Below are 27,590 nucleotides of genomic sequence, written 5' to 3' on the forward strand. Positions count from 1 at the left end.
ACTGTTCCAAAAGGAATTCACAGAAGACGCTTTGAAAAATAACCCTAACAGACGCAGTGGCTCACATTTCTAGAGCCCTGAATTGGTGTGCGTGGTCCTGGGTTCGAATCTGCCTTAGCTAAATCCTAAAGGAACTTGTACAACGCTGCCCCCAGGGTGGGAACCAGGCACAGGGGGCTTCTCACTCCCAACAAAACCAGACAGACTCCGAACTGTCTGCGCCCTCCCCGCCGCTGGGATTCAGCCCTCGCCTAGGGTCCCGCCAATCCCCGCCCCCAGGCCGGACAGCATTCAAATCCCAGCCCTGCGCGGTCAGGCTTGAGGCACCCGCACCCGCGGTTCTCGCAGCCTCGCCATTTTCAGGTGAGGAAACTGAGCGCCGTGGAAGAGGAGATACCGCGATCACAGTGAGCGGCGGCCCGCAGCAGGAGGCCACAGAAAGCGGCGCTCAGCCACCGCCCCGCAGCGACCCACGAAAGGGTGGACCGCAGGCCGGGGGCACGACAGGGTCAAGCGCGGGAAGCCACGGCTACTGCCGTCCGCCCCGGAACTGTGTGCCTGGCTCGGGGGCGGGGCCGCCGGTCGAGGCCCGGGGGCGTAGCTAGTCTGGGCCCTACCAAGAGCTCAGACGCGCAGGGGGGGAAGTGGGAGGAGGATCCTCCTCGGCAGCGCGCGAGCCGCTCTATTGAGCGGAGCCTCGGCCGCGGCGGCCACGCCCCCACCCCCACGGCTGCACGGGCGGTGGTAGCGTCTCAGTGGTGCGGCCTGCGTCCTGCCCCGGTGCGGGGGAGAGCTGCCGGGCCGCCCGCGGTGAGTGCACTGTGTTGCGGGCGTGGGGTGGGCGAGGTCCGGGCCTCGGGGGTTCCGGGTTGCCGGACACCTCTGCCCGCTGAGGCCGCCCGGCCCTCGGCGCTGGGTGGACTCGCGAATCGGGTCGTGGCGCTTTTCGCCCGACGCTCGCGCAGAAGGCGCGGCTCCCACCTCGGCCCTCTCCCGGCTGACCCTTCCCCTCTGGCTGACCTCTCGCCGCGGCTTCCACAGCCCGGGCCGAGAGCGCCCTGGCTGTCGGCCGAGGCTCGGGTCTTAGCGTCTGCGGACTCGCGCTCCAGTCAGTCCCGCGCTGCCCTCGGGCTGAGCCGCGTTCCCTCTCCAAGCCTCAGTTTCCCCTTCTGTACGGCGGGGCTCGGGAGGCAGCGGGCTCTGCGGTCCTTCACGTGCGAGGCGCTTGGCGAGCGTGGATGGGCTACTAATCAGACCTGCAGCATCAGGTGGCCACGGTGCGGGGCGCCTGGGCAGCGCCCGCCGAGCATCCCTGGGACAGTACCGTCCCGGGCACCTGCCCGGCGGCCACTGCGACACACCTTTGCCCGGCCCTGCCGGGAGCCCTGACACCCGTAACTCGCGGGAGCAGCAGTGTGGATCAGAGGTCGAGGTCTGTTGAGCGGCCGCGGGTGGGGGCTTTCAGGCACCGACCTCGACCTTTGGCTTTTCATTTCTGAAGGCGAGTCACCGTTGTGTGAGCTAATGACCAGTCCTGAGCAGTTTGGGGCCCTTTCATGGAAGGCGACTGCTTCTTGTCTTGGACCCATAAAGCTGCAGCCCTCTTCCTGAGCCTGGCCAAGCTAGAGAAGAGGAAACACAAGCACAAAAGGGAGACCTTTCTGGCCTGGGTGGTCCTGGGTTTGAGACGTGGCCCCCTTGACGGGTTACCGAACTTGATTGAGCTTCTTCTGGCACAGGCTGCTGCCCCCACAGGGTTGAGGTTTTGGGATCAAGACGGGTTCCAGAGAGTGGTATTGAGAACTGTAATGTTCTTTGTAAGTGGAGCAGCTATCTAAGCCCTGGGATCTGGTGTCCTCACCATATAGTGCTGTAATTCCTTTGGCCTGTTTGTGGAGAAGGCGTTGGGTCATTAGCTACATACAAACCCTGTGGTCATAGAGTGGTGGTGGAGAAACAGTCCAGAAGGCCAGGTTAGCAAATCAGAGCATCCAGAGGGGTCCACTTTCCTCTAAGGAGTTCTTATTTTCCTTTTGAGAGAATGGTTCTTGACTTTTGTACCCTCTTTTGTGGGAAATAGTTTCATTAAACAGATAGCTTAATTATTGTCAAAAGTGGCCAGAAAACAGGCCCACATTTGAGAGTATGGAATATTAGTTTCCAGTTGTGGTGTTAAGTGGTCTAAACTCCAAAATTCTTCATTCATAGTACTTGATTTTTTTTTTTTTTTTTAAATAATGTGATGCTGGGCATTGAACCGAGGGCCTTGTGCATGTGAGGCAAGCACTCTACCAACTGAGCTATATCCCTACCCTCTCTCACCCATAGTACTTGAAAAAAATAATAGGTAGGAGCCAGATGCAGTGGAGCATACCTGTAATCCCAGCAACTCAGGAGGCTGAGGCAGGAGGATTGCAAGTTTGAGGCCAGCGTTAGCAAGTTAGCAAAACCCTATCTCGAAATAAAAAATAAAAGGACTGAGATGTAGCTCAGTGTAAAACACCCGTGGTTCAATCACCAGTACCTAATAATAATCATAATAATAATGGGTAGGTTTGGAATGAAACAAATCCCAGAGATGTACTTGGCACCCTGGAAATCACTGGATTGACTGCAACCTGTGTGAGTAAGTCAGGTGAATAAGAGTTTATAAACAGCCACAGGGGTGTCTGTTGCCTGACAAACCTGAAATTTTAGGACCTGCTCTTGGCTCCAGGTTGATGCTCCCTTAACCTCTTGAAAATCAGGATCCGGGTTAGGTAAGTCTGTATATACTTAGGAGATAAAATATTTGAAACAGGAGCTGCTTGACAAGTCTAGAACATCTGCTCGTTAAACCCAGGGAACATTTCAAGTTACAAGGAATTTAACTCTTAAGAAACTTTTTCTTGGGCTGGGGATGTGGCTCAAGCGGTAACGCGCTCGCCTGGCATGCGTGCAGCCCGGGTTCGATCCTCAGCACCACATACAAAAAAACATGTTGTATCTGCCGAAAACTAAAAATAATTAAATAAATATTAAAAAAATTCTCTCTAAAAAAAAAAAAAAAGAAACTTTTTCTTCTGGTGGAAGCTCCTGTAGTTACAGGGTCTTTCATGGTTCCAAAGAGGCCTTCCTTGTGCTTAGGAAGAGCACTGAGCACACACACATATATCTGCACATGCTTAGAATGTATTTATGTAACATATTGTACTGGGCACTGTTAGAGGCTTCAGGATACTGCAGTGAACAAGAGACGGATTTCTCATAGATCTGTCCTTCTGGGGTGAGGGGAAGAAACCATGTATGATTAGGCAAATGGTGATAATTGCCAGGGCGAAAAATAACATAGGAATGCGTGCATCAGAGTAAATGTGGTAACGATAAATGTCACTAGATAGTGCCAAAGTCCCTCCCAAAATGGCTTGTTGTGTTCCCATCTCCAAGGACTCAGCATTTTTAAATTCAGAATTTCAAGGCCACTTGCAAAGCCAGGCTTTGAATAGGAGTTTATACAGCCACAGGGGTGTCTGTTGCCTGTCAGGCTGCTGACAGCAGAGATATTTGTGTGTCAGGGAAAATCACGCCTGAGAACGCACCAAGTGTGTGTTGTTTGTGTGCATGTGCACACATGTGCACAAACATACATCAGAATTGTAAGTTCTTCAGCTGAGCCCAGTGTGTCTGTGCTCCTCTGTCCCCTCCAGTGCCGGTGAGGCCATCCCAGAGGCTGGCTCACTGGCTCAAGGCCGAAAGGGTGAAGGCTAGGCTTCCTGGGGGCAGGCTGCTTCCAAAGACTCTTTCCTTTTGCACTTGTTCCTTTTCTGACTAGGTTATTTTTTTCCAGAGGAGAAATCTCTTAATAACAAAATTGCTTAATAACATGATGCCTGTCACTCTCAGTTCCACAAAACATAAGTGGTTTATGCTGTCTCACGTCTCCCTGGGTATTTTCTTACAGTACGAGAAACATAAATGAATGAGTGTCTTCTAGAGAAACAGAATATGCTAGTTCTTTTATTTTTACAGACTAGAGAACAAAATTTGTTTTCTGTGTAGTTCTGTTACCTGTCATTTGACAGAAATTTAGACTTGCTAGGCAAGTAGGGGAGCAGCGTGGGGCCAGGGTAATTCATGTACCCGTCAAGGCCGCTGGCCATGCCAAGCCTTGGTTTCTTCATCAGTCAGGTTGGTGAAGGAGTCCCTGTGTTGTCTGCATCCCAGGGCAGCTCAGAGGTTGCTGTGTGGGCAGATGATTCTCCCTGTACTTGGCAGGGTCAGGTCCCTGTGCAGTGGCACCCCACAGCGCCTGTCCGGCCCTCAGGGTGTCAGTGTGGATGTGGGTGCCACGGTTCAGGCCCTTGAGGACGCTGGGAGGGAGGGAAGCAAACCCAGAACTAGACAAGCCTGGCAGGGTGTGCTAGTTCATCCTGAGGGACGGGAAGGCGTTTGCTGCTGCTGAGCCTGCCATGTGCTGAGCTGCCTTTGTGGGGGTCACGCCAGGCTCTGTGGAAGAGGTGCCGTTTGTCAGGTCTTGGGGGGTCCTTGGGCCCCCGAGTCACAGCGGCACACCACCTCTGAGATCAGTTGCAGGAGTCTGAGAGTACGCAGTGGCACTGCTGGCGAGGGTCTTAGGAGCCGTGCAAAATAACAGAAAGACTCTTCAAAGGTCACTAGTGTGACAAGTTCAGGGCAGTCTTCTCACACTGGGAAGTCAGGCTTTCCTACTGCCTCGTGCCTTCTCGGGGTGAAGTAAGTCATTTGGGTATTTTTAGAGCTCTGCATCTTAAAAGTGTTCTTCCTCTCCAGACCCATCCCCAAGTTCATGTGCACATGTGTGCTTGTGAAGGTGGGGTCGTCCCTGTGGCAAGCCAGGATTCTTTGCAGGCTGGTGGCCCCTGTTGGTTGGGCCCATTGCAGGCAAATTCTTTTGCCTTTGTTTTTTCTTTTTAAAAAATATTTATGGGGCTGGGGATGTGGCTCAAGCGGTAGCGTGCTCGCCTGGCGTGCTTGCGGCCCGGGTTCGATCCTCAGCACCACATACAAACAAAGATGTTGTGTCCGCCGAGAACTAAAAAATAAAAATTAAAAAATTCTCTCTCTCTCTCTCTCTCTCTCTCTCTCTCTCTCTCCCACTCTCTCTTTAAAAAAAAAAAAATCTTAAAAAAAAATATTTAAATTTATTTTTTAACTGAGACATGAAGACATACAAATTGTACATATAATGAGGTAATTCAATACACATATACATGGTGTAATGTTTAAGAGAGTGATGGCTCATGTTTAGTCATTTTGTTTATCTCCCCTGGCTTTATCTTCTTGGCCTCTTCCTGTGCCCTTCCCACCAGGTTAAATCTCTCTCTCTCCTTGTTTTTTGTTTTCCCTTGGTATAGGGGCTCTTTACCATTGAGCTATGTTCCCTGGCCCCCCCCCCCCCCTTTTTTTTTTTAATTTTAAATTTGGGACAGTCTCTTGCTAAGTTGCAGAGGCCAACTTTGAACTTGTGATCCTCCTGCCTCAGCCTACCAAGTTGCTGGGAGTAGAGGCGGTTTATATTTCTCTCTTCAAATATGTATCATGTTTGTGAAGAAATTTCAAAATACTGTCTTCCAGCTTTTTGAAATGTGCGTGTCATTGCTGCCATCTATTGTCCTGCCATATAGTGGCCCGACCTTCTGGCTCCAGCTGGCCATTTCTGGTGTTGGTCGTGCAGCAGCTCCGCTGATGCTGGGGTGTGCTGTAAACACAGCACCTTGGGAGCCTGCTCCTTCTGGGTGGTTTGCGTCTTAGTGCCAGGTGACTTAGCTGGGGGCAGGTCTAAGGATGGTCCTTTAACTGGAGAGCCCTGAAGGCTGAGTCCTTCTGATCCCCTTTGTACAGCTTTTGTCCCTAGCTAAGAGGGTGTGCACAGGCTCTCCAGAAACCAAACCATTTCAGGGGTAAACCAGAGGTCACGCTGGTCCAAACTGGCCTCTTCTCAGAGACCTGAGTTCTTCAGGACACAGCCTGTGGTTGAGAAGTGAGATGGAAACAGTTGGCTTTTGCTACGGGTTGTGACGCAGGGACGTGTGTACAGGTGCACAAGTTACGTGATTGGCTTGTGGATGAGAGTGATGGGTCATGTTTAGTCACTTTGTTTATCGCCCCCGGTTTTATCTTCATGCCCTCTTCCTGTGCCCTTCCCACCCTGCCCCGCTCCCAGAATTCAACTCCACATCACTCTTCTGGTGATTGTGTCAGCGTCTGGGGAACACCGTGATCCTGGGACTTTTTGATCTCCCCAGCATGCACCCTCATTGTATTGGGTAGGCTGGGTCTGGACAAAGGTTTGCAGGGTTAGTCAGGTACATGTGAACTCCTGGTCGCCTTGCCCTAGCGCAGGTGCAGTGACTCTGGGTCATCTGGGGTCAGTTGTCAACACTGCAAGCTGAGCCACAGCTTGGTCTTGAGTACATAGGCCAAGGTATTGGCCAATCCGTGGGTTTTCCCTGGGAGCAGCTTGGGTCTGTGTGCATCCAGGCTTTGTGGGGTTTAGCCTCCTGGGTCTTTGGTCTTGTGAAGAAGGCTGTTTGTTGGTTTTGCTTAAGGTTTTCAGAGCCTTTATGATGTTTGTGAAGCCGCACAGTACTGCGTGGACTTTGGGATATGGTGGCTTGTGTAATGAGATTTGAGGACTAGGGTGTAGCTTCATGTCAGAGGGCGTATTAGCATGGGTTTGATCCCCAGCGCCTCAAAAAAGAAATGTTCCTGTGGTGTGATTGCAAACTCTGAAAGGTCACGTCACACCCCAGTGGCCACAGAAGTCCCCACCCCATCTACCTGAAACCCACACCACCAAGTTCTCTGTCCCTGACAGTGGCCTCACCATCTTCCTGGTCCCCAAAGCTCCCAGGACAAAAGACACATTGTCCTTTTCCCTCTTCATCCTGGGTCTCTTGCCACTATCAAGTCCTATCAGTTTTGGGCCTTCAGGTCTCTTTTATGACTGTGGTCCTCTTGTAGACCTCTGTCACTTCCTGCTTCCCTGGCCTCCTCGAGGCCATAGTTCTCCCTCTCCACTCCTCCCTACCACTTCCCAAGATCTGTCCATGGTACCACTGCCCAGTTGATCTTGAAGGCCTGCTTTGATCACCCCTGCTTCAAGAATTTTTTTGGGGGGGCTGTGGTGCTGCTGTTGCCTCAGGCAGGCTAGGCACGTGCTCTGTCACTGAGCTGCACCCTAGCCCTGCATGGGATTTAAAATCTCTCTCGTCGCCTGGTAATGGGGTATGTGTCTCGCCACCTGGTAATGGGGTGTGTGGTTTCTCTCCTCTGTCACAGTGGCGTATATAATACAATTCTAATGAAAATAAACAAAGAGGGACTGGGGTTGTGGCTCAGTGGTGGAGTGCTTGCCTAGCATGTGCAAGTCCTGGGTTCGATCCTCGGCACCGCATAAAAATAAATAAATAAATAAAATAAAGGTATTGTGCCCAGCTACAACTAAAAAATAAATATTAAAAAAAAAGAAAGAAAATAAACAAAGAAGTCCAGGCTAACCTTCGAGGGTCAGCTGTACATCAGGTCCTGGGCTGGGGGTTTCTGTCTCGTGTGGTCATAACATATGGGGATGGTTGGCGATGGGACTGAGGCCAACTGACAGTAATGTGCCCAGGGTCCCTTGGTGTGTTGGTGGCAGGGCTGGGTCAACTTAGAAGGCTCAGGTTCTTTCATGGCTCCACTGAGTGGTAAGTTTATTGAATTTTTAGTTCCACGCTCTCCCTTGCAAAAACAAAAACCATGAAAAGTACTAGAAACCAAGAGCTAATAACTGATTTTTTTTTTGGTACCAGGGATTGACCCAGGGGCACTTGGCCACTGAGCCACATCCACAGCCCTGTTTTGTTTTTTTATTTAGGGTCTCACTGAGTGGCCTCACACCTTGCTTTTGCTGAGGCTGGCTTTGAACTTGGAGTCCTCCTGCCTCAGCTGGAGGGGTCACAGGCGTGCACCACCACACCCAGCAAGAGCTCATAATTGAGAGAAGGACCCTGGGAGGTAAGTAATTGTACCAGGAAACAGACAAGGGAGACCGTTGTGATCAAGCACAAAATTCAGCTCAGTGCTTCCTAGAAGTCGAGGCAGAGGAGCATGGGCTTTTACTGTGAATGAACCAAAGAACATTCCAGAAGCAGTTCTATTGAGCAGCAGAATCACTTTTATTGGGCTTTTATGAAGGGTTATTGAATGAAGCCCTGGGCAGCAGCCCTGTGCTCAGCGAGTGTTTGCAGAGCCTCTCTAAGGTGCTGGGACTGTACTGTGCGTGGACAAGGCCAACAAGGTGAAAGAAGGTGGCACAGGCCCGGGTGGAGGGACCCTTCTAAAGAAGGAGGAGTGGTGCCCCCAGGGAGCCCTTCCTAGGACCCATCCAGGCACCGGCTCAGGGCTCAGGAGTAATACAGCAGGGGCAGAGCTCCAGGGATGGGAGCAAGGGAATGAAGCAGAAGGACACATTGTAGCAGGCAGAGATAAAGCTTAGGGATCTGGGACTGGGGATAACAAGAGATGCTCTGCCTGAGTGGGAGGCGTGAGTCCTAAGTGGAGGTACTGAGTGCTTAGTCCCTCCCACAGGCAGTGTCCTGCCATTTTGCTCTGCCAGGAGAAAAGTCTGGCTTGCCTTTCTGCCCCTTAGTGGGGACCATACCATGGAGCCTGGAGTAGGGGTCAGTGGCTCCGGTCTGGGATATCTTGTTCGGTATTCAGCACATGTGAGCATTGAGTGCCTGCGCTGCGCTGGACCTAAGAGAGGCGAGAGCGCTGGCTACGCAGCAGCCTCTCACGTGTCCTTCTCTAGCAATTATTTATTTTAAACAATACTGTCATCTGACAGTAGGGCAGGCTATCAGCTGTCATTGAAGGAGGTAGCATCTGTCTCTGACTCTGCCTTGTTCTAAAAAGGTTTTGAAGAATGATTGACAGAATAGATCAGTGCTGGTTGGTCTGAGTTTGAATCATGCTTCACCGTGCATCAGTTTCCTGTGTTGGGCAAGGGTTTTTAAATATTCTTTTTGGTAGTATTGAAGATTGAACCCAAGGCCACTTCACTGAGCTACATCCTTAGACCTTCTTGTTTTATATTTTGAGACAGGCTCTTGCTAAGTTGCCAAAGTGGGTCTCCATCTTGGGCAGGGTATTTCACCTTTGTGATAAGGACTTCTGTATACCTCAGAGGGCTGGGGGGTCTGTGTGTGGTCTCCTTATGCTGGGATTTAAATCTAGGGCCTCGTGCCCTTAGAGTGTAATAAGGGGGAACTGAAATAGTAGAATATCATAGCAGGTACTTAATATATGTTGTCATTACGATTTACATTTATTTAGAAGAAAATGAACGGAGGAGTCGGTCCAGGAGGTGTGGAGTGATTGAGGAGGACACTGGGGTGAGGTGGGACCTGGCTGTCAAGGCCCTGTGGATTTGCTTGGTTTCCTGATGTCCATGGCAGGCAGGGGAGGGCATGCCCTCATTTTCACTCTGTCCATCAGTTAAAGACAAATCAGGAATGGGCATGTTTACATCAGCTTTTTCATCACTGTGACCAGAATTCTGACAAGAACAACTTAGAGGAGAAAAAGTTTATTTGTGGCTCATGATTTCAGAGATCTCAGTCCATAGAGGATGGACTCCACTGCTCTGGGCCCATGGTGAGGCCGAACCTCATGGGGGAAGGACCCAGGGAGGAAACCGCTTATCTTGTGGCAGAGTCAGAAAGCAGAGAGGAGAGAGAGAAAGAAGCTGTGGGGAAAAAACTTCCAGGGTACCCTCAGGGACCCACCTGCCCAGCCATGCCCCACTGCCCACAGTCTCCCCCAGCCAGCTGGTCAAACCAGGATAGACTGAAAAGGTCACTGCTCTCCCAATCCAGTCATTTCACCTCTGAATGTTCCTGCATTAACAGGAACTTTTAGGGGACACCCCATATCCAGACCATACAGGCAGTGACTGCTGATGACTGTGAGGTTTCTTTTTTGGGGTGCTGAACTAGTTCTGGAGTTAGATATTGCTGATGTTGCATAATTGGTGAATAGGCTGAAAACCACTGGATAGCACACTTGAAAAATTTTTTTTTAGACATTGTTGGACTTTTATTTTATTCATATATTTGTATGTGGTGCTAAGAATCGAATCCAGTGACCCACACATGCTAGGCAAGTGCTCTACCACTGAGCCACAACCCCAGCCCCTGGATAGCACATTTTAAAATGGTGAGTTTTATGGCTTGTGAGTTCTATCTCAGTGTTTTTAAATCGGGTTTATAGGTCACAGGCTCTGCCCCCAGCTGCACAATCTTGACCAAGCCCTGCACACCTGCAGCAGGCTCGTTCATGCTCACGGGGTGCTTCTGTGCTCGTTTGTTGCTGGGCCCTCTTGGGGTAGACCGTGGGTGACGGCCTGTGAAATTCAGGGCTGGGATTCCCACAGCTGTTCCCACACAGAGGTCCTGGAGGTGATGCACTGAGACCGTTGAATGACAAGAAAGCAGCTGCTTGAAGTGAGCCACTTCTGGAGGCAGCAGAGGGACCCACTGTCCACTCTGCTGGACAGTGCATACGGCTAAGCGTGAGGTCCCTGGGATGTGGGAGAGTGCTCAGGGGACTTTCACCTTGTCCTGTGCAGCTGTGGTGGAGATGGGATTCAGGTGTTCTTTTCCAAAGGTTCCTGTATTAGAGGCTTGGTCCCTGGGTGGCCATGTTGGGAGGTGGTGGCATCTTTAAGATGGATCCTAATAGGGGGCTCCTAGGTCAACTGGGAGTGTGCCTTCAAAGAGTCTGTGGGACCCCAACTCTCTCCTGCTTCCTGTCTGAGATGAGGTCTCCTCCTCACTTGTGTGCTCCTTTCCTGCCATCTGCCCTGAGGTCCTGCCCAGAGCCGAGCTGCTGCTGGCCTCATGTCCTTCAATCCCCAGAAGTTCAGAGCTAATAAGCCTTTTTTCTTATAAAGTTAGCAAGCCTCAAGTTTGTCACTGTAATAATAGTGGGAAAAGGGCTGATACATGGGGTCTGTAGGAGTTTCCTCCCAGCCCCTCATCCGGGTGTTCTGTGGGATATGGTGGGTGTCTTTTTGAACTGGAAGCCACAGCAGGTGCAGTGGAACTGTGGCTTCCAGGTCCCCACAGCTTGCTTCAGCCAAGTAACCGCTCTCTCGGCAGTGTCCCTCTGTTGGGGCATTAAGCCAGCAGCTGCAAGGAGCATCTTTTTTTTTTTTTTTTTTTTTTTTAATTTTTAGGTGGACACAATATCTTTATTTTACATTTATGTAGTGCTGAGGATCGAACCAAGTGCCTCGTGCATGCCAGGCGAGCGCGCTACCACTGAGCCACAACCCCAGCCCTTGAAAGGAGCATCTTTTCGCTAGAGGACATTGTCTTCCTCCCTCAAAAGAGAGTATGATCGAGGCAGTAAGCTGGCTTGGATGGTGGTTTGCTATTGATTAGCCTCGTCAGCTATTAATGAGTGTGGAGGCTTTTATAAACACCCGGAGGCAGTCCTCTGTCCTGTGGCAGCGGGAGCTCATTATTAACTAATGTGTTCATGTTGCAGTATTGAAACGAGTCTTTCCAGCAGCAGGTCACAGGGCTGCCCTAGAGCTGGTGCGTGGCACACATTGGCTTGACCACAGCCTGCCATGTAGAGCAGTGGCCTAACATCACGGCACATGGGGCTGGGAGGGGTTGAACGAGCAGCATCTGAGGTCCCAGTTCAGTGGTCTCCTGGCCCGGCCCCTTGGTAAGGTCTGGACCTGGTCTTCTTGCAACAGTGCCATGAACTCCTGGTAGCAGGGGAGGCTGGAGCCCCTTGCTGGAGCTGCCTCCGGCCCAGCGGTCCTCCCTGGCCCAAGAGAAGCTCATGTTTTGCTAATGACACAGCCTGCTGCTGCCTCCCCTGGGGTGACAGTAGCCAGCATGAGAACCACTGGGGCCATGTAGGCCAGGATGTGGGTCACCTCTTTCTGTCTTGGGTGGCAGATGATAGCTAGGGTCGCAGCAGATTTGTCACAGAGTGTCCCACAAGGTCCTTGCGTCTTGTCCTGGGAGTGGCTTGCTCTGGGCCGGTGTCTCTCTCCTGCAATTCTTTCTTCTTCTTTTTTTTTTTCGTATCAGGGATTGAATCCAGAGGCACTTAACCACTGAGCCGCATCCCCAGCCTTTTAAAAAATATTTTATTTACAGACAAAGTCTTACTGAGTTGCTTAGGGCCTCGCTAAATTGCTGAGGCTGGCTTTGAACTTGTGATCCTCCTGCCTCAGCCTCCTGAGCAGCTGGGATTACAGGCACATGCCACCATTCCTGGCTCTCCTGCAATTCTGAGGGCTTGTGTTTCTGAGAACCCAGGGTCCTAACCCTTGTATCTTAGAGATGACAAGGAATCCAGGTCACCAGGCATTTATGGAACACTTGTCTGGGTAAATCCTCACTTGAGCAGTGAAGCAGACCATGCAGGGAACTGGGAAGCCCTTGCAGAAACTTGCAAGAGAGCGTGAAGGTTTTCTTTGTATTTCTCACCAAAGCCTCCCTAGTGCTACCATCTCGCATGATCCTACTAAAATGAACAGGAACAAGAAGTTAAGCTTTGGTCAGGTGTAATCAACTGAGTCAGGCGCTGGCAGACTTGTTTTGTAAAGGGCCAGACAATGAATTCGGGGGCCCTGCGAGCCAAAAGGTCCTCGACAGCTACTCACCTGTTGTTTTTGCAGGAAAGCAGCCTAGACAGTGTGTGACCGAGGAGGTATGGCTAGTCCCAGGGGAACTGGCGATGGCACTAGTCCATGGGCTTGACCCATAGGCCGGTTCTGCCGGGCCCTGAGCTAGACTATGTGTGTGACTGGAACTTCACCAGTGCTCTTGCTGACGCGCCCTCTGCTCCAGGACCCACTTGGCGTGTACTCGCCGTTTCTGGCTTCTGACAGTTCCCTTGCCTTTCACAGCCGTGATGCTTTTGGAGGGTGCAGGTCAATTATTTTATAGACTGTCGCTCGATTCGAGTTTGTCTTAGATTTTCTCATGAGTGGAGTGAGGCGATGGGTTTGTGGCAAGAATACCATAAAGCAAGGCCGTAGCGCAGGGTACAGGACCAGCGGGCGGGTGGTCTTTACCCGGATCTCCTGGCTGGATTGGTGTCTGCAGTGTTTCCCCCGCACAGTAGCTCTTTTCCCCCGCACAGTAGCTCTTTTCCCCTTGGTGGTTAGTAGGTGTCTCGGAGCAGATGCTCTGAGATGGTGCAGATCCTGGTTTGTTCCCTGAGTTGTTTAGCACTTCCATGGACGGATCCTGTGTGTCGGTTTATACTGTGACATCTCATAGTAATTCTCTTGTTTCCCTCTTTCTAAGAACTGTCTCTTTCTCGTATTAATTGATTTGATTATTAATTTATATCTGTATGGACTCAGGTTTTTTCCTTATGGTTAAAAATCCCATATTCCACCAGCGATGAACAGTTCACAGGGGAAATAAAGGAAATAGTTTTATTTCCAATAGATTAAATCCAAAAGCAAGGAGGTGTGAAGCTTCTACACTGAACTGTAAAACACGGCTGAAAGCACTTGGAGACTCCCCAGTGAGCGGAGTGACCTGGCATGTTCGTGGGTGGGAGGGCGACGTTGCTGGTGCTGCAGGGTCAGGCAGTGACTCCTTGCTTGCAGCCTTTCTGTTCCATGTGGCGGAGGAGTTCTGGGGCTATAGTGGTGGTGCTGGCCCGTTTTGAAAGTGCTTAAATGCTGCTTGATTGTACACTTTAACACGGCGAGCTGTGTATAGCAAAACAGGTAGCTTAGCAATGAATTACCACCACTGCCTCGGTGGGTGACGTCATGGTGCACTTAGTGGCTCTGACTTTCAGCTTTAGCATTCAGGAGTGTCTTGGCGTTGCCTCAGGGTCCTTTCTCCAGCCTCACATTTTCTCGAATAATTTTTTTTAAGTATTTTTTTTTTTAGTTGTTGATGGACCTTTATTTCATTTATTTATATGAGGTGCTGAGAATTGAACCCAGTGCCCACACATGCCAGGTAGGTGCACTACCGCTGAGCCCCAGCCCCAGCCCTCTTGGACATTTCTTCAGCCCAGGGATCCTAAGGTGACCCAGGCTCTTCATGTCCTGGACTCACCCATTTCCCAGTCTGGATGAGCCAGAGGGCTCAGGGAGGGCTCCCGGATGGAAGGGCATGGAGGGCCAGCGATGGAGAGAGAGGTAGGGGTAAGCAGACGTAGGCCTGCCGGAAAATGGGTCATGGCCTTGAAAAGAAAAGGAACTCAAACATTGCTCCCTGTGACTTCCGGCTGGTCTCACCTTCCTGCAGCCACTTCCTATCTACAGAGGGGCAGGCCATTACCCGTAACTGCCAGGGGTTGCTGAGGCATGCGGCTATGACATACAGTAGGTGCTCCGAGGCCATGGGATTCCTGCTCCCTCCCTGCTTTTCTCAGGGCAGAAGCAGATGAAAAATAAGCAGTGTCAGCCCGGTGCAGTGGCGCACACCGGTCATCCAGCTGCTGGGGAGGCCGAGGCAGGAGGATCACGAGTTCAAAGCCAGCCTCAGCAAAAGTGAGGTGCTAAGCAACTCAGTGAGACCCTGTCTCTAAATAAAATACAAAATAGGGCTGGGGATGTAGCTCAGTGGTCAAGTGTCCCTGAGTTCAATCCTGGTGCCCCCTGTCCCTGGCCAAAAGAAAAATCAGTGTCACCTCACCCCACCTTAGGCCATCCTCCTGCCTCAGCCTCCTGAGTAGCGGGATCACAAGTGAGTGCTTCCACGCCCAGCCCAACTCATTTGTATGGAACCTGGACACCCAAACCAGAGAACTTCAGACCAACGAGCCCAGGCGCGTACATGCAGAAGTGCTGTCGAACATGAGCCAAGTGAACCCAGCACGGATGTGAAGGGACCCTGCACCACCAGCCGTGGTGTTCACCCAGGAGCGCAGGGCTGCTCCAGCACTCAGCAGTCGGGAACTCGCCACATCGACACAAGAAGAGGCACCCGACAAACCCAGCCTGCACTCATGCAGGAATGCTCGGCGACCAGGAGAGAGGAGGTCACAACACTGTGAGCACAGCCACCGCCCCCAGTGCCTCGGGGTGCCGTGGGGACTAATAAATTTAAGAACCCGAGGTGCTCGCAACGGTGCCCGGCACAGGGCAAATGCAAACAGACTATTGACAAAGTGAAAAGGTGGCTGTGACCACAGCAAACATGACACACTTAGTAATAAACGAACTTATTTAATATAAGAAAGAAATGTAGCTGCAGTGAGTACAGCTGGGACTGCCCCTGAAAATCCTGAGATGAGAAGCAAAGAAAAGCGCAGTTCAGTACCCAGCTAGGAAAAGGGACGGCCGGCTGCCACGCAGTGACAGCGAGGGTGGCCCACTGTGCAGATGCCCCATCCCCAGGGAAGGCTCCTCTCTGCTTCCTTTCGTGCCCACAGTGCTTGGTTACGTTACAGCCTTTCTTCCATCTGAAGGCAGTGCCAGCGTCCCCTCGGCCACACTGTGTCTACACGGCACCCTCCACCTCAAATCAAGCCTAGCCTGCATTTAGTTGATCAAAAATGGTTTAATAGCTGGGCGCTGTGGCACACACCTGTAATCCCAGGGGCACAGGAGGCTGAGATGGGAGGATCACAAATTCAAAGCCAGCCTCAGCCTTAGCGAGGCCTTAAGCAACTGAGTGAACCCCTGTCTCCAAATAAAATACAAAATAGGGCTGGGGATGTGGCTCAGTGGTCAAGTACCCCTGAGTTCAATCTCTGGTACCCGCTCCCCGCCAAAAAATGGTTTAATAGAAGAAGGATAAGAAAATAATGAAGCAAATAATGGCACATAAGCCAGTAGACCACCTGTGTAGCCAAAGAAGATTTCGTTATAAAGGGTCATTTAGCAACATGGAACAAGATTTAAAAAACAGAATATTTTTATCCGCTTTTGTGATTCGCGTGTGTGTCTGTGTTCAGTGCTTATGTATGGGAGGGAAATGGAGAATTCCCAGGGGAAGATAGCCCCAGGAGAATGAGATTCTGGTCCAAATTTTTGTCCTCTAACCTATGACACAGAGGCAGAGTGAGGCTTGGCCTGGTGAGCTCCCTGGGGTGCAGGGCGGGGTGGGGGTGGTGGTGCTGGACCCTCCTCAGCTGGAAGGGCGAAGGCCAGGAGGCCGCACTCCTTTCTGCCCTGAGGTTGGTGAGGGCATCAGGCCGAGGGAGCGTCTGCTGACAAGGGGTGGTGGGTTCTGGAGAGCAGGCGTGGGCTGTGCTCACTCACCCCTGGGGCTCCCCGTGAGAGCCAGCCCAGCTCCACGTCGAACGCAGCCTGTTTGGGGACCAGTTTTTGAGCTGAAAGTCACTCTCCCCACAGTCTTTTGGGGGCTGGTCTGGCCCCCCCTGTCTGTGCCTTTCAAAGGAGATCCAGGAGTTAGCATTTGAGTCTTTTAAGACTTGGGGTCTTCCTTTGCATTGTCCCCCTGAGCCACTTGAGTAGGTGAGCATCCACAGCACCCTGCACCCCGGGACTCGGGCTGCGGCTCTTCACCTAGCCCTGTCGCATCTCCTTGCCATGGCTCCTTCTGTTTTCAGATGCCTTTGTCAGGAAGGGCTTGTGGGGGACACGGGAGGCCCCCTACTTCCACCCAGAGCAGAGCCTCCCCCTCCCCACCCAGCCTCCAAGTCCCTTGGGTTGTGTGAGACACAGTCAGGTGTGTTCCCTGCAACATTCATGGAGGTGCCTCAGAGCAGGAACTCCTGCGGCCCCTGTGAAGTGTTTTGTGTCATAAATTGCCTGAGCCACCTCTGCCTGGTGTCACTGAATCACGCCTATGACAAGCCTGGAGCCTGTGGCTGAGGCCTGGGGAGCTGGGGGTTGAACCCCTGGAGCTCAAGGTCCCAGAAGTGCAGGGTCAGCCCCTCGGGGCTCAGTCAGCTGGTATGGCGCCTGGGGCTGCTTCTGCCGAGTCATGCCTTCTCAGCCCTCCACGGCTGCCTTCCCCTTCCATACCTTCCCCCCTTGCGTCAGACACAGGCCCGTCATGTGTTTCCAAATTAAGCCCTGTTATGTGGGGGAAAGGCCATCCGCAGGAAGTGCTGGGCTGGGGATGGACCAAGGCAGGGAGCCCTCGAGGCCACCTTGGTAAGCCTCCGTGGCTGTCCTGGTGTTCAGGTGCCAGCACCATCTACAGCGTCCCCTTCCTGTGGAGCCTTCTACTCATACCACCTCCCCACCCCTGGTGTCCCCAGCTGCTCAGGGCCCGAGGACCTCAGGTTGGTGTTTGGGGCTCCTGGCCTGCTTGTAGTCCCATTTTAAAGCTCACTCCGTCCCATGGACGATCCTCCCAGCTCCCCGCTGGAGTCACCCGATCCCGTAGATGCTGCGCTGTGGGCTGCTTCTCCACCTGATGGTGGACCTGGCTGTTCCTCAGGACCCAGCCCCCAGGCCAGCCCTGGTGCCTCCTCCTCAGAGCTGTGCTCTCCCCGCCAGGCCTGAGGGGTGGGGAGCGCCTGGGGTGGGTGGCAGGCTCTCCTGTCCGCATCTGGGCACTGGGTCCAGGATGGAGGAGCCAGGAGGCAGCTCTTCCCCAGGGTGTTTTGCCCTGGAACCTTTCAAGAGCCCTCCAGACCATGTGCTCTGAGAACAGGAGCCTCAACTGCCTTGTGCTCCTGGGATCTTCAGTGCTCTGGGACTCAAGGGCAAGTAACAAAGTGGCCAGTAGGGGAGCTGCAGCCTGTGCTCCAGGAGCCCTGGGTGGCCTTGGGCACACAGGGCCACAGCTTATGAGGCTTTGAGACCCAGCTCCGCACGCCTGAGGGTGAGGAGGCCACCCCTGGTCCCTCTGGCCCTACTCGGAGCCTCCACTCTTGTTCTGTGTACAGTCTGACCGACAGGAGGAGCTGATGTCCCTATGTCGCAGATTCAAGGCAGAAGATTGTAGGGTTGTCACGATGACAAGAGCCATCCCACCACAGGAAAGGGCCAACCCCAAAAGATGTCGGAGTCCAAAAGCCCACGCCTGGGGTGCCCCGTGTTCCCGCCCTGGTTGGGCGCTGAGCATGCTGCAGAGGGAGAATGGCTCAGTGGAGATCTAGGAAGGGCGCCCCCTCGGGAATCTAGAAGGCTGTGTCCAAGGGGAGTAGCTTACTGTAGCCGTTAGAGTTCCAGAGCTGGCGGTGGCCCTTGGTGATCATGCCTACCTCGCACTGTCAGTGGCACACCTAGGCCCAGGGGACTGAAGCCTGCACTGCACAGCAGGGGCAGCAGGGGCTGATGGGCTGCTTCCGCACCTGGCTCTTTTTCACCAGGCATCTTCTGTTACTTGCAGCAAGGCCGGCCGGCTTCATGTCAGAGGCCAGGTAATAAGCATTTAGGGTTTACAGGCCAGGGTGAAATATAGGATTTATGGAGGTACTTATATCACAAGAGAAATCAAATTCCATGATATTTTTGTTAACAAAATTCAAATCATAACATTGAGCACGATTTTTTAATGTAGGTCTCCTAATAAGAAGAGTGGAATTACTTGTGTAGGGATGACATTTTGCTGATTTGGGCTCCAGAGTTAGTTTTCCTTGCCATCAGAATCATCTGCAAATACTCCCTTGGCATGATCTGCAGGGGAATTTTACATGTTTTGTCTTAGAAAATGTCTTTCACGCTGAGGCTGCCGCCAAATGAGTGTGTCAGCCCACGGGCAGATAATTTCTTTCTTTCTTTCTTTCTTTTTTAATTTTTTAGTTGTACATGGCAGTAGAATGTATTTTTACAGCAGATCACTTGAATGGAGCATGTTAATCACTGGAGTGCAGTGCTGGAGAATTCCACTAAGATCATCCTTGATATTTGCTCTTTGGAGATTTATTACATTGCAGATCAGTTGCTTCTAGCTGAAGTTTAGGGGAATGCTTCTCAATTTTATAGTTAAATGGATTTTTTTTTTTTAAATTTTAATATTTATTTATTTTTTTTAGTTTTCGGCAGACACAACATCTTTGTTTGTATGTGGTGCTGAGGATCGAACCCGGGCCGCATGCATGCCAGGCAAGCGTGCTACCGCTTGAGCCACATCCCCAGCCCGTTAAATGGATTTTTTAATGTGGGAATTCTCTTTGAAATTGCAGTAAGCTGAAGAACACTGCGGCAACTGTGGGTTGAGCTAAAAAAAATGCAGATTTTTGTGGGAATGGAAATCTCACTTCTTGTTTTACCCAACAGTTCAGGGGTTGTATAAAGCATGTTGACTCAGGGTTTAGATACTGTTCATTTCCCTGAAATGACTACCACAGTGTAAATCTCACATGTAAAAGCTGTTTTGCCTTAGAATCTAGGTAAGCCTCATTAAGAAACCTCAGCTCTAGCAAAAACCAATTCCCTAAACCATTCTTGTTCAGTAACAGTAATTGAAGACAATTCCTATGTATTTTTGGTATAGGAGATTGAATCCAGGGACAATACCATTGAGCTGCATTCCCAGGCCTTATTATTTTTTATTTCGAGACAGGGTCTTACCAAGTTGCTGAGGCTGACTTCCAACTTGTGATCCTCCTGCCTCAGCCTCCCAAGTCCCTGGGATTACAGATGTGTGTGATCATGGTAAAGTCTGGTATAACTATTCTAGATCTATACTGAACTTTTTTGAACAAGAATTGTCTTCTCTGGTGCGGTGGCACACTACACGGCTGCCTATAGTAGGACAGGTTGCATATTCAGCCTCCACTTCTGAAAGAAATTCATGGAACTGACCATGAGAGTAAATGAGATGGATTATTGGCGCTTTTGGCTCAGTAACTAACAGATTCAAATGCTTTCTGCACAGCCCTGCGGACCAGTGGGTAGTGGGTAAACATAGGCCTTAGTTTCCATGGGCTTGTCCCACAGCCTTTTCTGCCTCACACATCTTTTTACCATCAGTTAGGAAACATCATAGTCCACCCCAGTTGGGCTGAGCTGGTGTTTTCACCACTCCTTTGACAGTGTTTTGCTTGCAGCTGTTAACGTGGATTCCTTAGTCGTGCCACCTCGGTGTGATTCTTAGAGAACCGAGCAGTACTGGCAGTGTCTTTAGAGTCTTTAAGAGCCAAGGAACGGTGACGCTTGCTGTCTTTAGGAGTGCTGTCACAGGAATGTGGTGGAAGCCAGCCCTTGGCTGCCACCCAGCAGGGTACCCACCTCGAGGGGCCAGCAGAAGCCAGGTGCGGGCAGTAACCCTCCAGGCCAGGGCCTGTCAGCTGAGGCCCCAAGAGACACTGAAGTTCCATCTGACAGCAGCGAGTTGCCGCCCTCCTTGCCCACCAGCAGGGCACCAGAGGCCTGCTAAAGGAATTAAGGTCCACCGTCCACCATGTTCAAAATGTCCAGGATGCAATTTTTAAAAATCACCTACTGTGCCACGAAACAGGAAAACCTCCACTTGAAGGACCCCCGCATCAAGAGGCCACAGGCAGCATGAAGAACCAAACAGACGCTGGGACTGAGGAACACGACAGGCAAGATGGAACTCTCTGGAAGGCGCCCTGGCAGGACGGGGAAGACAGGGAAGGGTTTGCATCTTGGGAACTCTAAGATCTGGCAGAAGAAAGTACTCAGTCGGCACCACAAGGACAAACCAGAGTGGGTGAGAGGGGGGAGAGAGGCTCAGGTCTTGTGGGACCAGGATCAAAATGTCCAACCTTCATGCCACTGTCCCCGAGGAGAGGAGAGAGAGGGCCGGCTAAAAAGGTCCCCTGATTTGGCAGGGTAGAAACTGAGAATCAAGAAGCTTCGTGGACCCCACCTCAGCCTCTCAGTTTGGGTGATAAACCTAGAGACAGTCCCGCCCCAGGGGGACACCATGCGCCCTTTTGGGCGCCTTGGCTGCGGGTTGCCTGGGAGGGGTCTTCCCCTAGTGGCGCTCTCTGGAGGTGGAGCTACTGGGCACCCGCGGGGTTAGTTTCCTGGAGGGTTTCTGAGTCTTGCAGCTTAAAACCCTGGCAAGGGTCTGTGAGTGTTGAGAGCCACAGCCGAGTCGGGATGACGCATGGCATTTTTGCCAGAAGTAGTGGTTGAGAGGTGACGCCAGCGAGCCATTAAGATGATGACTTTCGAGTTCTCGCGGAGTTCCCATTGAGTTCCCGGTTGAGCTCTCGCCGGGATTCCTGAAGAGTTCATGTTGGTTGGTGAAGTTCTGGTGGTGGGAGTTCCGGTTGGTGTGTGGTGTGTTCCTGGAGGAGCCGCTTGGGTGGCGTTCGGGAGAGTTCCTGGGGAGCGTGTGTGGAGTGTGCTGGTGGAGTTCAGAAATAAAGTTTGTTCCTGCTTGAGTGGCTCGTGATTTGTGCCCAGCCAGACTGCGGCATTTGAGCCTGGACAACCCTGTTCCCCTGTAGCGGGGAGGTGGAGGCCAGGAAGCTGGGAGTCCACTGGGATCTCAGCTGGGCCACTCGGTTTCTTGCTTTCTCCTTCCTTCCCCCTTTCCTCCCTCGCTACTTTGCTTGGTGACTGACTCATCCTGGGTCGGTGCCGGGCTGGTGCTCCCGGAGGGGACCTCTGCTCCCTCCCACTCTGGCCATGTAGGTCCTTTCAGAAACTGGAAAAGCTCCTGCCAGTGTCCCCTGCCTGGAGCGGTCAGGGATTTTTCTGGCCACCATGCTCTGCAGTGTACTTGACTGAGTTGCTGCCCTTTGCTAGGTTGGTGCAAACTGGCCAGCTTTGGAGATTGGAGGAAGAGTGGTCAAGTGCTCATGTGCAGGGTCTGAGACCACGATTCAGCCTCCTAGAGATGAGAAGTGTTCAGGGAAAAAGTAACAATATGACAAAAACAGTTCAGACAAAATACATAGTGTAAGTAATGACTGTGTGTAGCATTTATCTTGTACATTTGTATAGCAGCTACATAGGTATTACAAACATTCTGAAATGACCTTAAAGTACACTTTAAAGGAGGATATGAGAAGGCAAATACTACACCATTTTATATAAGAGACTGGAGCATCAAGAGGATCCCACAGGGGCTCCTGGAAGCCATTCCCCTTGAATACCAAAGGACAGCTGTATAGTTCTTTCTCTTCTCTGTATGCTTGTTGTTTTTTGATAAAATGCAAACTTTTGGGTGGAGTGCCAACTTACAAGATCACACCAGACTTCAGTGTTCTGGGCCAGGGAGGCCTGTGTGGCTGGTCTTTGCCTTATGCCTTTTTCTGTACCCAGATTCACAGATATGAACATGGGACCTGCTGTAGGGAAGGGATTTGTCCAGGTCCCAGTAGCTGGTGGCAGTGCTGTGGCCGGAGTCTGGTCTAGTCAGGAAGATACTCTAACCTTATTTTTACCTTTCTTTCTGTTTTTGCTGTTGCTGACAGGGCTATGTTAGGCCAAGAGCCCTGTTTTCCTTTCTGTTGAGGGTGGAAAGCAGTAAATCAGACCAAAGACCATACCAGGGCAGAGGATGGCACAGGCAGGGCTCCGAGTCTCCTTGGAGCTCCTGTGGGGACCTCAGACTGACTGTCTCGTGATTACTCTTGGAAGGCAGTCATCAGTCATGACAATCAGAATTTTCCTATCAAAACATTTCATACCGGGGGAGTGGGGATGTGGCTTAGTGGTTAAGAGCTTGCCTAATCCTATGAGGTCCTGCATTCAATCCCCAGCACTGCAAAAAATAAAAATAAAAAATTTCACACCGTGGAGGTGGTTCTCAAACTGGCGTCCCCTGGGCACCAGAGCAAACTTGGAGGTATCCAGTTTTCCAGTGCAGTGGGTCTGCCCTATGGGCCTCCCCGTGCAGTAGCAGCTGGGTGGGGCTGTGGGTCAGTGCAGAATCATGCTGTCATCCTTGTCATGACTGAGCGTCTGGCCGGCTCTTCAGTAATGGTGTGGACCTCACTGCCGCCCACTTCCCTTGGCTTAGGGGTTGCCATGGAAACTGCTGATACCTGCGGCTCATGACCAAGGGAGTCTGGAAACGTTTGTCCTAGAGGACCTGCAGGTGGGCATGGTGGAGCCTAGCATGGCTCCTACACCTCCACGTCTCACGTTCCTGGTTCTTGGGGATCCGTGTTCTGTGTGTTCTGATGTGTTCCTTGTTCCCGTCATTCGACACTTCCCGAGCCGCAGGTTCTGTGCAGGGAGAGTGGTTGCTGGGGACGGCCAGCGCAGCCGAGCTCTGCAGAGTGAGTCACAGCCAGCGCAAGGTCAGCGCGAGGCCAGGGCGCTGGGGGGCGTTGGTGCTTCAGTGGGAGAATGTGGCGTGCGTGACCTGACCTGAGAGTGTGTTCGTGGCCTCGACTCCCTGGCACATGGCCGCATGTGTGCTTAGTGATAGGTACGGGATTGGGGACACTCCTCCAGCTTGCCTGCCTTCCTGTCAGCCTGCCAGTGCCTCCTGCCTTCCCTGTGCCAGGCAGGATGCGAGATGCCCCTCTTCCCTCAGGAAGCTCTTGCGGCAGGGAGAGATGGTTTCCAGACACATTGCCTGGGTTGACCGGCAGTGGACACAGCCCTCTGCTGGAAGCTGGGGCTCCTAGTTTGCAGCTTAGGGAAGCGCTGACCCCTGGGAGCCTCCAATTCCCCATCTGTCTCCAGGGCCTTGCCACCTCCTGTGGCTCTTATCTGCAGAGTTGTTCAGGGCCACGGCTGCTGGGAAAGTTTTGTATTCCCTGGAGACTCTGAGCACTGGCGGGGGCCTCGGGACCCCAGCTCCAGCCCTGGCAGCTGCAGGGAGTCAGTCTGTGGACAGTGGGCAGCGCCTGTCACTCTCTCCTGGGTTGCTCACAATTTCCTCTATAGGGTGAGAATCTGTGTTCCCAACTCTGGGCTCAAGGGGCAGCTGCAGAGCACAAGTGTCGGAGGGACCCTAGCCTTTGTTTAGGAGTCATTTGCTCAACAAGTCGACCTTGGGTGCTCACTGAATGCCAGTCTACAAACACAGCAAAGTCCCTGCCTCTGTGGACCTGATGCCCCAGTCAGGAGATAGCCAGGCTGGGAACGCACAGTGGTGGGCAGGGTGGGGGTCCTGAGGGTTGTTTCAAAGGCTGTATGTAGGCAGGCGTTGTCTCTGAGGTGGCTGCCCGAACAGAGGCCTGAAGGGTGTCAGAGCAGACCCTGCGGATAGCGAGAGGAAGGGTTTGGGCCACTTCCACTTACCAGAGGCCCTGAGGTGGAAGGGGGCAGTTGGCTTTTGAGGAAGGGGGAGTGTGGGGGGGTGGGAGTGGCCTAAAGGTGAGTGCAGATGGGCTTTGTAGCCACAGGACGAGTTAGATTTCTTTTTTTCCTAAATTAACCCAGGGGCGCTTACATTTAGCCATATCCCCAATTCTTTATATTTTTTATTTTGAGACAGGGTCTCGCTAAGTGACTGAGGCTGGTCTTGAAGTTGCTATCCTCCTGCCTTAGCCTCCTGAGTTTCTGGGATTATAGGCAGCAGGAATTTCGATTTTTACTAGGCATGATGAGAAGCCCTTTGAAGTTGCCTGTCGGTGAGACGGTGTGATCGACTCATAAGAATTAATCAGTTGTACTAGGGATCGAATGCTGGGGTGGTCTACCTTTTGTTGTTTCATTTTGAAACAGGGTCTCACTAAGATGATGAGGCTGGCCTCAAACTTGTGATCTTCCTGCCTCAGCCTCCTGAGTCTCTGGGATGATAGGTGTGTGCCACGGGGCCTGTCTTTCTGACTTCCTCTTTGAAGGACCCCTCTGGCTGCTGTGTGGGGAGTGGCCTGGGTAATTATGGGGGTGTAGGTGTCCCGTCATCTTTGCTCCCCAGCACCTCCTCAACTTAGAGACCGGCCGCAGACTGCGCTTCCTCTCTGGGTCCGGCAGTCAGTGTGCTCCTGTGGGGAGACAGTGGGTCAGCTCTGAGGGTGCTTCTCTCCGCTCTCGAAAAATAAGTGGCCTGGGCCATGGGGGAGTTGGAAGACAGCGGTGGCAGGAGGGAGCTGGCCCTTACTTGCTGCTGCCCTTTGGGGGATGCCAGCTGGGGGCTTTCTTGTGCCAGCCTCCGGTCAGGCTCTGAATGTCTGGTGCTTCCTCATCGTTTGGTCCTGAGGCCTCTCAGTCTGGCTTTTTAAAGTTTGACAGAAGGCTCGTGGGCTTAACTGAGCCGCAGACAGGGCTGCTAGACAGACTCGACTAGCACTGAGTAAGTATCAGCTGTTTATGATGCTGAGATATAAACAGGATGCTCTGGGGACGCTCTGAGTTAAATTTGTCCCTGTACGTCAGACATCACCAAGGATAAGGCTGGTTGAGCGCTTGCCCAGCATGCGCGAGGCCCTGGGTTCCATCCCCAGCACTGCACAGAAAGCAAAAGGGTACGTTGGAATGGACTGCAGCCAGGGGGCACCTCTGTTGTTGAGAGGCAAGGACCTGGGCCGGGGGCTAGTTCCCGACAGGTGAGGAGGGCAGAGCCCATGCCCAGAACCCTCCGTGCTCTCGTGGCTGGGCCACCTGTGGTTTCCTGCAGGCCAGGGCTGCTGTGGCGTGAGGGCGGAAGCCAGCTCCGTCGCCTGTGTTGCTGAGGTATGGCCCAGGCATTTCTGACTGAGTTGTGGCGAAGCAGCCACGTGGTCATGGGTGATGGCAGAATGGAAGGACCCAGATTCCAGAGCTGTGACCCCTAACTGGAAGGGACAGACGTGGCTGCCGATGGGTGGGACCTCTCATGCTGGCCTGGGTTGACTCCTTCAGATCCAGCTACCTGCCAGCTGTCCATGCATCTGTCCGGTGCTAGGTTGGTGAGTTGAGGGTCCCCGAGACCACCTCAGATTCAGCTGAGGTCACCCGATTCACCAGGACTTGTAGAACTCAGAAGCCCTCTGCTCAGGATTGAGGTTTATTACAGCAGAAGGTTGAGACTAAAGTCACCAAGGAAGGGCATGGAGGGCAGTGTCAGGAGAAGCCAGGCCTGGGTTTCCAGTTGGCTTCTCCCAGTGGGGTCACAGGGGACAGCACTTGGTTCTCCTGGTGCAGTGTGTGACAGCATGTCAGATGGGCTGTGGGCCCAAGTTCACGAGGGGTGAAGGTGTACTCATGCAGCATTCCCTTTCTCACGTTCAGTACAGAATTCATAATAAATCACATGAGCTACTGGAGTAAAGTAGGCTTGTGTTAGTGACGCAGGAGTCCCGCCTGTCTGAGGGGCAAGGCTGAGCGGGTGACTGGCAGGTGAGGTGTACCAGACACACCTCTGACTCACCAGTCCTCTCAGTTCACAATGGTCTTCTTAGGATGGGGTCGTCTGCATTGCCAGCCAGGGCTGCTCCTAGAGCCTGGGAGCCCAGGGTGTTGCTGGGAGTCAGTCCTGTGAACACGCAGGACCCACACTGGGAAGCTTAGGAGTGTCCAGCACTTAAGAGTCAGACTGATGCAGTGACTCTAAGTCCCCAGGCGAGCAGGGCCGGGGGCCAGCGTGAACTGAGTGTAAGGCCAGGGTCCTGGGCACGCAGAGATGCTGTCAACAGGCAGGAGGTTCTGGGCCTCGGTTATTTCCCAGAAGTCCTTCAAGGGCCAGTGGTGAAGGCCTGCATGCGGAGTTTGGGGCGCTCAGCAGCTAGAGAGGCATTACCATGAAGTGGCCACTTTTTCTTTCGGGTGAAACCAGCCTCAGGGCTGTGTCCTTGTACGGTTAGAGGATGCTGGTGGCTCCGGGAGCCTGTGGCTTCTGTCCTGTGTGCAGCGGGCCCAGTTGCGGCCCCAGCCTTAGCCTGAACTCAGGCAGAGAGTCCATGCTGCAGCCTTCGTGGAGCCTCGCTGAGCAGCCCCCTCTGCCATGGGCGTGAGTCCAGGCCAAGGCCCAGGCCACGGCAGCCAGGTGGGCACTTGGGGGCCTCAGGTGCACCTGCTCCTCCCTGCTGATGTCACCCTTTCTCTCTCCTGACAGTTTTGTGATCAACATGGGGGACTCCGCTGACACCGTCACCGCTGCGCCTGAGGCTGTGGCCGCAGAAGTGTCTCTCTTCAGTGTGACGGACATGATTCTGTTTTCTCTCATCGTGGGTCTGCTTACCTACTGGTTCCTCTTCAGAAAGAAAAAGGAAGAAGTCCCCGAGTTCAACAAAATTTCAACAACGTAAGTGACGCCACTCAGCGTCCCCTTTGTCACTTCTGCTTCCTGGCATTCTCCAGCGCCTCTCAACCTCTAAAGCATCACCCTGCACTTGGGGCCCAGGCTGGCTCAGCCTCTTCCCGAGTATTTGGGGCCCTAGGCCCGCGCCACTCGCTCCGATGGATTTCCCTTTTTAATGATGGAGGCAGGCTTAAGCCTAGAGCCCCAGGGAGTGACAGTGTCAAGCCAACTTGACAAAAGTGGTTTTGTTTATATTTTATTGTTTTGGTTTTTTTCTAACCCTCAACAAAACAACTTTTCCAGAATAAGTAAAAAAAAATGGATTAGTTGAAGAAAAATAGTAAGGAGATGATAGGACAGTGTGTAGACGTGAGCAGGGTGGTGCGGGGAGTGCTGCCTGCACCGGCCTCCAGGGCTGCTTTCCGCAGGCCACACTGGAGCAGCCCTGACTTCCAGGCACTGCAGCATCGTCTTGCATGTCTCCCTGGCTGTGTTGAATCCAGTCTCAGACTCTGAGGCCTGAGCCGGGTTTGAGTGGGGAGCTGACAGGCCAGGTCTGTG

At 52.5% G+C, this 27,590-nt stretch overlaps 1 protein-coding gene across 1 annotated transcript in view; it reads left to right on the plus strand.

Moving 5' to 3' along the window:
• Nucleotides 1–760: 760 nt before the first annotated feature.
• Por (cytochrome p450 oxidoreductase) overlaps nt 761–27,590 on the plus strand; it is a 46,977-nt gene continuing 20,147 nt past the window's right edge. Inside the window, exons 1-3 of the mRNA XM_027952861.2 lie at nt 761–810; nt 7,877–8,016; nt 26,844–27,032. Coding sequence (XP_027808662.1) covers nt 26,857–27,032 — 176 coding nt within the window. The 5' untranslated portion in view covers nt 761–810; nt 7,877–8,016; nt 26,844–26,856. The remainder of the gene's footprint in view (nt 811–7,876; nt 8,017–26,843; nt 27,033–27,590) is intronic.

The sequence above is a fragment of the Marmota flaviventris genome, chromosome 19, assembly GCF_047511675.1.
Source record: "Marmota flaviventris isolate mMarFla1 chromosome 19, mMarFla1.hap1, whole genome shotgun sequence".
Lineage (NCBI taxonomy): Eukaryota > Metazoa > Chordata > Mammalia > Rodentia > Sciuridae > Marmota > Marmota flaviventris.